The 10,680-nt window shown below is 38.0% G+C and overlaps 2 protein-coding genes across 5 annotated transcripts; one reads left to right on the top strand and one right to left on the bottom strand.

Annotated features, from left to right (window-relative positions):
* Positions 1-425: 425 nt before the first annotated feature.
* On the bottom strand, positions 426-8,473 carry RBM7 (RNA binding motif protein 7). 4 transcript variants are annotated; one of them, XM_004382521.2, is made up of 5 exons: positions 8,284-8,473; positions 7,135-7,297; positions 6,441-6,534; positions 3,562-3,652; positions 426-2,048 (listed from the first exon to the last, which is right to left on the bottom strand). In XM_004382521.2, exons 1-5 carry the CDS (start codon positions 8,377-8,379, stop codon positions 1,686-1,688), a joined length of 807 nt encoding a protein of 268 aa, XP_004382578.1. In that variant the 5' UTR covers positions 8,380-8,473; the 3' UTR covers positions 426-1,685. The 4 variants fall into 4 exon arrangements, with proteins under 4 accessions (XP_004382578.1, XP_012412792.1, XP_023592764.1 ...); XM_012557338.2 differs by having other exon boundaries at positions 427-2,048; positions 3,562-3,655; positions 8,284-8,468; XM_023736996.1 differs by lacking the exon at positions 7,135-7,297 and having other exon boundaries at positions 429-2,048; positions 8,284-8,410.
* A 22-nt stretch (positions 8,474-8,495) lies between these two features.
* CUNH11orf71 (chromosome unknown C11orf71 homolog) lies at positions 8,496-10,464 on the top strand. The gene has a single exon (XM_023736997.1). It carries the CDS (start codon positions 8,704-8,706, stop codon positions 9,085-9,087), a length of 384 nt encoding a protein of 127 aa, XP_023592765.1. The 5' UTR covers positions 8,496-8,703; the 3' UTR covers positions 9,088-10,464.
* The last annotated feature ends 216 nt before the right edge of the window (positions 10,465-10,680 follow it).

Genomic DNA, 10,680 nt, shown 5'->3' with positions numbered 1-10,680 from the left:
TCACCCAAGCCATGGTATTTTCAATTGCCTCATATACATGCGAAAGCTGAGCAATGAATAAAGAGGACTGAAGAATTGATGCCTTTGAATTATGGTGTTGAAGAATATTGAAAGTACTACGTATTGCCAGAAGAATGAACAAATCTGTCTTAGAAGTACAGCCAGAAGCCTCGTTAGAAACAAGGATGGCAAGACTGTCTTACATACTTTGGACATGTTATCTGGAGAGACCAGTCCCTGGAGGACATCACGCTTGCTAAAGCAGAGGGTCAGCGAAAAAGAAGACCCTCAATGAGATGGATTAACACAGTGGCTGCAACAATGGGCTCAAGCATAACGATTATAAGGACAGTGCAGGACCAGGCAGCGTTTTATTGTTGTGCACGCGGTCATGCTCCAAGTTAAAGAACTGACATTCTGAACACCAAGTCAATCACTGAATAAAAATACATGCTTTTCATATAAAATGTCTCTGAAGTTAGTGATTTAAAAAATGAGACGTAGCTCTCCTTTGGATGTTTAATTTTAAATATATTAAAACGCAACATAATACAAATGCCATGGTCAGTATTAAAAAGGATCCAGAGTTTTTAATGAATACATTTTTACAAACAAGTTTATATTCTGTAATGAAAGATAAACAGTATCATCTTGATACATAAAAGTTTTGTTAAACAAGATTTTAAAATTTTAAAATCAAGAAATATTTAAGACGAGATTTTTTCAAATGTTCAAACAGAAAAGCAACCTGTACGATCTCCATAATAAAATGTGTCCTTATACACATGCCCTGGGCATTTTGAAAATATTAAAAATTTTAATGTTTGAGCAGCAGAGGCAATGTACTTAAAGGCTTCATGAATCTTTTCCCCCAAAAAAGCATACTTTCAGTGAAACATTTTACCATTTTATCTGACAATGCATTGACAAAGTTTTTTCTTCTCGAAAAAGGGAATTTAATACTGTTTTTCTGATGTAAAAATATACATCTAGAGACACATAACCTTGAGTGACTTTAACCATACATCAAACATGATTTAATGAACAAATCCTAGTATTTTAGAGTAAAACAATGTTATGTATAAATTTACACTTGTATTTTTCAATTAGGGTAAAGGTCAAAAGAACACGTTATATAATTTTTATACATAAATTGTCTAAGAGGTCAAACAATATGATTGATCCTCAAACTTCACCAATAACCCTCCTCAAATATGCTAGTAAAATGAATCACTGAAAAGTTTCATTTTCTAATTTATTAACAAAATACTGGTAGCCATTTCAGACTACCAACTTGGATATGTTCCATTATACACACCCAAATGTGATTAGCAAGAAATTTCTTGCAATACAAAAGGATTACAAATAATTAAAATATTTGCTTTATAATACAACCAAACTGTACAGTCCACCCTGTCCTAAACTGTCTAAAATGAGGAGGAATTGTGGCACTTTCCTCTTCATAAAACCCTGAGGTGAAAGGTTATTAATGTAATAAAACTGGAACCACAATTCTTCTCATTTCTGTATTAAACTCTAGGTATGGGTTTAAAATTTTTTTTAAACAGATGTGGCAACTTGTAAAGCTGCTCTGTACTGTTTTTCAACAAAACTTTTCCAGACCAATTTAGCCAAAAGGGCCTAAAATGACCCTATAAAAAGAAAGAGTGTCCTTTCAACAGTTGTTAGTGTCGTGATGAGCGCCATTTTCCATCTCTACTATTGTCTCTTCTGTTATCATAATCATGGCTCCAGCCATCATGATTCCTATCTTCATAAAAGAAATCTTCTCTGCTTCCTCTGTAATGATAATCAGATCCATGATCGGTGTAACACTGTTCACGGCTATAATGTCTATCTCCTATGTACGGATGAGAATTCTGTCTAACTTTACGCTGTGATGATGATGTATCTTGGCGCCACTGGGAGCTTGAAGACTGGTTAAGAGGATGATTATGTGACTGAACTGTTGGAGAGAATCCTGGTTGGTCCAGCTGTATAGAACCAAATTTCCCACCGTACGACATGTGTCTCGAAACACTGTTCATCTGAGGGAAGAGAAAAGAAAGAAAAGTTAACAACAAATATTTCTAGATGTCAAAGCCAGTATGTACTTGCTTACAGTTTACACGTATAAAAAATAATAAAATAATATTAAATAATAAAAAAGCAAAATCACTCTTGCCTAGATGGATCCTAAGTTAAACACAGCTAAAAGTAACAGTACAATATCTTAATTCATTCCAATGTATAGTTACAAGGTTTTAATACATAAACACACTGTTTGCCCTCAAGAATAAAACTCGGAAGGGACAAAGTCATATGAAATGACTATAATACAAATCATTGAGTGAACATATAAAGAACCAGGAACAAAGTATCATTAGGAAAGGCTTTATGAATGGATGGAATATTTTAAGGAAAATATTTTACAAGGAAAGAAACTGGACAAAGATAACAGGAAAAGACAGGACAGGTTCATAGAATAGCAAGTAATTCTGGCTGAGACAGGTTATAGATCTTACCAGCAATGTCTAATGGAAGGTAAGGCTAGAAAGGTTCACTGGAGTCAGACTACTAAATATCTAATAACTAGGCTAGAGAATTCGACTTAATCCTGCAAACAGGGAGTCAATGTGCAGGGAAGATAAGCAAAACAGGATTATAGTATTAATTTAGAACCGTGTGCAAGATGGCTAGTGAGGGGAAAATACAGGCAAGTGCTAATGGAGCAGAACCACTGTTCTTAAATTCTGTCCTGTAGATAGACATTAGTCCATTATGATTTTTTAAAATAGTCTATGGCAAAATGAGAAAAATAAGCCATATATATAAAATCTTGATATCCTTTTATATTGGTCTCTCAATTTTACTTTATTTCACTTTTATATCTTTATTTTGTAGACCTGTGAAATACAAAAGCCTGAGGTCCACTAGCCAAGATCATGGTTTAAGCAGAGAAAATAAAAAGAAATGAATGCAAGAACTATTACAAAGAAAAAAATGAAGGACTTGGAAACTGACTGGAGACAAAAGATGAAACAGTAAGAGATAGCTAAAGCATACTCTCACAGTGATAATGTGACAGAAAAATGGGAAGTCAAGAAGGAACTGGTCTAGAAGACTTCAGTATATTAAAGTACTAAAGAGAGCTCATAATGAGAAGTCACTCAGCACAGGTTGCAAGAACATCAGAGAATAAGTCTGCACTGTTTGTAAACACACACACACACACACACACACACACACACACACACACACACAGTGGTTTGAAAGAGAAATGTAAACGTGAAATGAAGTTCTATTTCTTGAATTTTTTAAGCAAACATTTCAGCTAAGTGAAAATGAAAGAGTGATCTACAAAAATCATGCTAGTGTAACTAAAATTTAAGAAAAAGTTAACTTAGTAATTAATCAGAAAAGCTAGTTTGCTCCTTATAGTTTAAGGAATAAACCCCAACTTAACAAAGTTAATTAAAAGCAACAGTTATGTGAGATAGAATATGAACATTTTACGTAGTATGACTTCTTAGCAACTCAAAAGATGAACAACCAGCCTACCATTGCTTGTCTCTGAAAATTTTCTGGAGAACAGAACGATCTCTGAATTGTATGTGCTGAAAGTGTCATGTTATCCATGATCCTTTCATACCTGCTAAAAATAAGAAAACCAACAAATAATCATTCATCCAACAAATATTCACTAAATACGAACGACAAGCAAGACGCAGTTCCCATAGCTGGGAATGAACAAGACAGACAAGGTACCTGCTCTCATGGAGCTGGGTTAAGGATACAGACAAGATAATTTCACATGGTTACAAGTGTTATAACATACGATTTGATAAAAAGCAACTGGAAGTAAGGGAAAGAGTGGGTCCTTTTTTAGCTTGGTTGGTCAGGGATGGCCTTTCTAAAAAGGAAACGTACAAAGTGAGACCTGAATAATAAAATTACCTGGAGGTAGTACGTTCCCAGCTGAGGGAAAGGCTAGTGCAGGAGTGAATGAACTATAGCCTGTAGGCCAAACCCTGCCTGCTGCCTGTTTTTGTAAACAAAATGTTACTGGAAAACAGTCATGATCTTTTGTTATGTCTTTCGGCTACTTTAGTGCTACACAGCAGAATTGAGTACTTGTGACAGAGACCATACGGCCTGCGATGTCTCAAATATTCACTATCGGGCCCTTTACAGAAAAAAAAATGTCAATCCATGGGCTACAAAAGCCTAGACTGAGAACTAAAACTAAAAGGATTTGATTGATTAGATATGAGGGATGAGGAAAACAAGACATAAAGGATAAAATCTAAATGTTTGGCTTGAGTAACTGGGTAGATGGTGATTTCATTTACTGAGATAGGAAAGAGGTTTTGGGACTTAACAAACTAGCGTTCTATAAGATACATAAGATATTGATTTTAAGGATTTAAACAAACATTATTCCTCATTTCCTAAAGAAGTTCCTTGCTCTACAGAAAAACTCATTTAGAAAGTGTTTTAACAAATAAATTTTATTTTAAAATATACTTTTGAAATCAAATAACTGACTTGTCTTATAATTTGTATCTTTATATTTTGGGTATTCTTAGACCAGTTTATATACCTGTATGCTAAAGGAGAAAAAGAGTACAATTTTAGATGTATTATAAAAACAGTGTAAGAAAGATAAACACTCTAACCTTTCGTTAGAACTAAAGCATTTACTTGTATAATTTTCTTTTAGAAATTCTGAGGTGGGGGAGAACCTGTTTTTAATTCTCCACCTAAGTCACCTCTGACAAGTTCCATAAAAGTGGCTGGAGATGTTTTGAATTCCCACCTTACTAAGAACTGTTTAAACACAATTAATTTTAGCTGGCAAGAGAGGATACTAGGAGGGTACCTTTTTTTTCACTATTGTTTGTTTACAATTCCACTTTCCAGTATCATCACTTCTTTTCAGTTCTTGGCGCCACCCTAATCCAAACCACCAACCTTACCCACATTGGTACCAATAGGTTCCTAAATGGTTTATTTTCAATCTTCTTCCCTCCAATTCATTCTTCCACTGTGACCAAAAACTCTTTAAAATATAAACCTGTCCCTAAAACTACCCTGCTTAAAACCTTACAACGTCTTCCTAATGTTCTTAGGGTCATATCTCAATATCTTGATTATGTCCTACAAAAAGACACTGTATTATCTGGCCTCTATCTACTTCATTGATATCATCTTCTATTTTCATTATGTTCTAGGTACACTGGCCTCTTTCGGTTCCACATTATCTGCTTTAAGACTCTCCTGTTAACACTTTTTCAAAGCACTCTCTACTCTTTCACAGAACTTATTATAGTAATTAAACAGGTAGTCATAGAAACACGTGTCTTCATCTAAACTTTAAGCTCCACTAGTAATATATGTGGAACCCTGGTGGCGCAGTGGTCAAGGGCTTAGCTGCTAACCAAAAGGTCGGCAGCATGAATCCACCAGCTGCTCCTTAGAATTCCTAGGGGCAGTTCTTCTCTGTCCTATGGGTTCACTATGACTCGGAATCGACTCGACGGTAAAGGGTTTGGTTTTGGTTTAGGCAATACATTATAGTGACTGGCCTCTATCACACTGCCTAGGTTTGAACCCCAGCCGCACTGCTTATCAGTTCTTCACATATAAGATAGAAGATAATAATCCTTAACTCATAAGACTACTGTGAGGAATAAATAATACATGCAAAGGACTTAGCAAAGAACCTAATACATGGCAGATGCTCGTTAAATCTTTCTTGAATGAAGTCCAGTATTGTAGTTATTACCAGGGAAAAATCGTTCCTGGTAAAATATCAGCCTCCGGAAAACAAATAAAATTATTTAAGTAAATACGGTTTATCTTTTCTAACCCTCTGTAGCTGGAAGGAATTTTACAGATCATTTAATTCAATTTCTTGTCCTTACAAATGAAAAGAATAGGATCAGAGATAAAAGACTAGCTCAAGATTACACAATTAATTGTACAGGCAGACCTAGAATCCAATTCTACAAACTCTCAGTCCAACTGTCTGTCTACTAAACATTTTTAACTCACAAATAACAACCGATTAGTGATCATGAAATTAATTTAAATGTTTAAAAGATGAAATAAAATAGAAAATACCAGAATGAATAGCAAGTAGTAAAGGTAGGTAACGTTTTGAGAAATTCTGGGTAGATGTGGGTATGGGTATATGTCCTTACATATGAAAAAATATATATAAATATATATTTACTATAAGGAGCCTATATATAATATGTATTCTCTGTCTATATTCTCCTTAAAATACATACGTATAAACTATAATCCAATGTGACATGTAGCAGAAGAAAAAAGAGGTAGAGGAGCATAAAGATGTAAGCTATTCACTCATTATGCATTATGAGATCGCTACCTAAGAAAATTCCTCATATATATTAATAGGTGAGAAATATTACCTGCTAGGAGATGTGGGAGTAGCAGTAGGACTTGAATTCCCACCGTGATGCTGGGGATATGGCATATTGACATCCTGCGAGGCATGGCTACTTCCTAAAATGAAATAATGTGAAAAACTCTTCTTGATAGAAAATTTAACTTGAGATTGTCTCCCTCACCCTAAATCACTCCAAAAATGTAAGACATCAGCTGAAACAGAAAACAACCTCAAATTGTAGTAGACTACTTTGCAGTTTCATTAATGAGAATTATTAATGCATAATACCAGATATCCAAAACAAAGATACCAAACAGGGTACTAGACAATGACTGGATAAATGACAAGTTTCATCCTCACTTCTTCCAAGAATCAAAATTTGTAAATTACAAAGCAGTCAACAAAAGTATTTTCAGAAGGTAACCCTGCTCCTTTCAAAAAGTTGGTCTAAACAGAAGTCTTTTTTAACAATAAAGCTATGTTCTTTTCACTAACCCAAACAGAAATGTTAAACGTAGTTTTAAAATTACAATGTTTATAATCCACATTGTGAATGTTACCCATTTTCAAGGAAATATAAAGTTTGCTATCAGACAAAGCTTAAGAAAACATTTTGGCCCCCAAGAGAGGTTTTTTAAAACGGAACAATGAAATTCCAAACAAAAAACAAAGAAGCAAACAAAATTTCCCTCAAAACAACATCACTGAATAGTTACCTGATCTAAACTGAATTTTGATGGGCCTTCCAAAAAGTTTGATTCCATTAAGCAGATGCATCGCGTAAGGAACAGATACTTCATGTTTGAAATTCACAAATGCAAACTGCTTTGGTTTACCATCCTTATCTTTTGGGATTTTTACCTTTATTACTGGCCCAGCCTAGAAGCAAACAAATAAGCGTTTAAATGTAAATGGGCAATGTCAGAAAAATATCCAAAGTTTGCAAACAAAAGAGTCAACAAAGTTTAAAAGCAACAGAAATGTAATCAGGAACTAAAAAAAAAAAAGAAAGAGGGAGAGACTCACACGGATTTCCATCTTGGTTAGAGTAAAAACCCCACAGTTATGACTGAAAATTAGACAAACTTATCTGGGGAGGGGCCCCACAAGAAACTGGGGAAACAGTGACTAAATTTACAGTTTACAGCACTGTGTGGCTTTTTAACAAAGTGACAATCGTCCAACATTTCCTACCACATGGAAATTTCCGTTTTTCAAGAGAAAGAGGAACTGATTTTCTTGGGCTAAAAATTCACGTTTGTTATCGATTAATCAAACATTACCAGTTACTGGGTATCGGGGTGGGTAGAATGGGATACTTTTTAACACACGGGACTTGAGGCTTTCAATAAAGAAACACTGCAGTGCTGCTTTTCTACGGAGTTTTACTGAGCCTATTTAAAATACCTTAGGAACGCTGCAATTGTATAAGGAAAGTGAAAAAGAAATAATGACTGACAAAGGAATTGAAATATAACTTAACAGGGAGTCTTGGGAAGATCAACCAAAGATAAACTACCCTAAGGGAAAGACGAAGAAAAGAGGACAAGAAAAGCACTGCTCAGAGAAGAACACATACGTGTGCCCCTTAAATCCCCGGAATCTTTACCACGAGAACGCGTGATTGAGGATTCCTCCACCATCGTTAATCGTCGCGTTTAGCCTGAACTAACCAGGGTTCCTTTACTGACGCGATTCTCAGCGAGCGCCTCACTTTCAAAGCGCGACCTCACTCCCCAAACGGCCACCTGTCGGGGGCTCTGAGCCACCGCCAAGCTCGCGCAAAAAAAGCGGCGACGGCCGTTGGGCCAGGCCCTACGCGAGCCAGAACACGAAAGGAAAGGGGGCTGATTCCAGCTGCTTACCTGATGGAAAAGCTCGAAAAGGAGCTCCTCTGTCACTTTAGTTTCAAGGTTACCCACAAAGAGAGTCCGATCCGCTTCCGCTGCCGCTGCCCCCATCTCAACGTCGCCCCCTCCCTACCAAGGCCGAAGGGTCGTGGCCGACGAATCCACTGCGCACTCTCGGAAACCTCACGTCCTCGTGCTCCCCGGCGTCACGCGACGTAAACGACCCACACGCTTGCCCTACGTGCAGTGACGGATTACGTACGCTCGCGAGGAGAGTCCTCTTCAGAGGCGGTTTCTCGATCGGCCGCCGTGTTGGTTATGGCTTCCGCAGCCGCTTGTCTCCGAGGCGCACACGGTCTGGACTGATCTGTGGAGTTCGGAAGGGCCTACCTTGATCGAGGGGCGTAACGCAGATACAGCGGGCGGTGTTTGAAGATGACCCTAAACTATGTGTCCCTGTCCGCCGGCGATCAAGGGTACAGGATGGCCCACCGTCCCACTCCTGGCGACCTCAGCTCGTCGGCCTTTGCGTTGGCGATGGTGTCTGGAGATAACTTTTTCGTGACCAGGCCTGGGGCAGTTTACCCAGGACCTGTTCCTCGGCAGACCGTACGCCCAAGCGTTCGCAACGAGAGCCGTCGGCTAACTGGTGGAGGTCGGGGCCCTACCCGCCTGATAAAGGGAAGGGAACCAGAAGGCCGGAACCGAGGCCGCCAAGCCAGATTCTTACCTTACCCTGCGCGTGGAGTTAAACTTGATCTCTTAAGAAGTGTGTTGCAACAGCGTCTGATAGCATTTGGAGGTGTCATCGCAGCCTGAATCCCAGCTTAAAACGATGTCTCCCTCTGCCACCCTTGATTAGCTTATGAATAAGGCTTTTCCAAAATCCTTTCTTGGTGCATTCGCAGTCTTATTTTTAGAAGAATGTGTTTTCATTTTAATGTAAAAAATACGTAGGGGTTCTGTTGACAGCCTATTCAAAGGAATATTTTACTATTAAATCAGATGGGTTTCTGCGACCAAAATGATTAGATCAGGAAGAGAGAGAAGAGATTATTTCTTAGGTAGACACAAAGCTGAGCTGATTAGGCCACCCTCCCCCAGGTCGACAGTTCTTTTATTCACACTTTGTTCATTCCAGTAGTGAATCCAAACTTGACTGATTTCCACAAGTAGTACCCTTTCCCCTCTCACCACCTGATTCTCCTACTTCGAGGCTTCTAGTTCAAGCTTCCTTAACTGCCCCTGCCTCAGTATCTTACTCTTTACCTTTACTTCTGTTGGTGAAGAAGAAATGCTTCCTTACTTACTTCTTCCACCTATGACCCGACATTTGCCCTTCCATCTTTTCCCCAACACTTAACATCTTCCATCAGCCCTCCCGTCACCTTTTCTAAAGGACTATTTACAGACGAGCTCCAATCTCAACTAGACTCAAAACAACAAAAATAAAACCTAAAGCTTTCTGTTCTTTCAAATTATTAAGCCAATGTACGTTCCTTTCTTTGCCAACTGCTTAATATTAGTTTTTACACGTATTTGTCATTTTATTATTCACATTAGATATCAGCTCCTCAATCCCTGCTGTCCCGAAACACTGGTGGAAACCATAGTCCTACGGTCTCCTACCATAAAGCTGTTTGTCTCTGTTCAAACTACAGCATCTTCCTTGAAACTTCTTGTTGGTCTTTGCTCAACTGTTCAACAATATTCGAGTGTCTTCTTGTGATAATCACTGTGGATGAACTTCCTGCCATCAAGGAGTAAACTAGATGAGGAGGCTAATAAATGTAATCACCATACTGGTCTCTTCAATAGTTGGAGTGATAAGAAAAAGCACTGGTTGCAATGACTTTCCGTAATACTATACCATCCTGGTTCTTTCCTTACGGTGAACCTTGTCTGTTAGACTTTCTTAAAGTAATTATGTTCAGATAAAGCAAAATTACCACATACCTCACAGCATTGAATTGTTAGAGCCACATCTTAGGAAGAATGTTGATAAACCAGAGAGCTTCCATAAGAGTGAATATAGTGAGAGGTCTGGAAACTAGGTCATAGGAAGAACGATTGCAAGAATAATATCTAGCTTTTATCAAGTGCTATGTACAAGACAGTGTGGGAGGGGCTTTTACTGACTGTTCGCAATTATTTATCGAGGACTTATTCTGTGCCTGCTATTGTGCCAGGCGCTGAGAATAAAGTGGTGAACAAAATAAAGTCTGCTGTTACGGAGCTTTACATGCCATTTAATTCTCACTGCAGCCCATAAGAGAGGTATTGTAAATGCACTCGGCTGCTAACTGATAGGCTGCAGGTTTGAGTCCACCCAGAGGCACCTTGGAAAGAGGGCTGGTGATCTTCTGAAAAACCAGGCATTGAAAACCCTATGGAGCACAGTTCTACCCTAAC

Source organism: Trichechus manatus, unplaced genomic scaffold (assembly GCF_000243295.1).
Source record: "Trichechus manatus latirostris isolate Lorelei unplaced genomic scaffold, TriManLat1.0 scaffold00094, whole genome shotgun sequence".
Taxonomy (NCBI): Eukaryota; Metazoa; Chordata; class Mammalia; order Sirenia; family Trichechidae; genus Trichechus; species Trichechus manatus.
The sequence above is the reverse complement of the archived record's forward strand: the minus strand, read 5'-3'. Positions and strand labels throughout refer to the sequence as shown.

Coding starts and splice junctions, on each gene's coding strand:
- RBM7 (XM_012557338.2), bottom strand. CDS start 8,379: ATGGGGGCAGCGGCAGCGGAAGCGGATCGGACTCTCTTTGTGGGTAAC. Junction 7,298..8,283: donor TTTTCGAGCTTTTCCATCAG/GTAAGCAGCTGG, acceptor GTTTGCTTCTAG/GCTGGGCCAGTAATAAAGGT. Junction 3,656..6,440: donor ACTCCCACATCTCCTAGCAG/GTAATATTTCTC, acceptor TCTTATTTTTAG/CAGGTATGAAAGGATCATGG.
- CUNH11orf71 (XM_023736997.1), top strand. CDS start 8,704: ATGACCCTAAACTATGTGTCCCTGTCCGCCGGCGATCAAGGGTACAGG.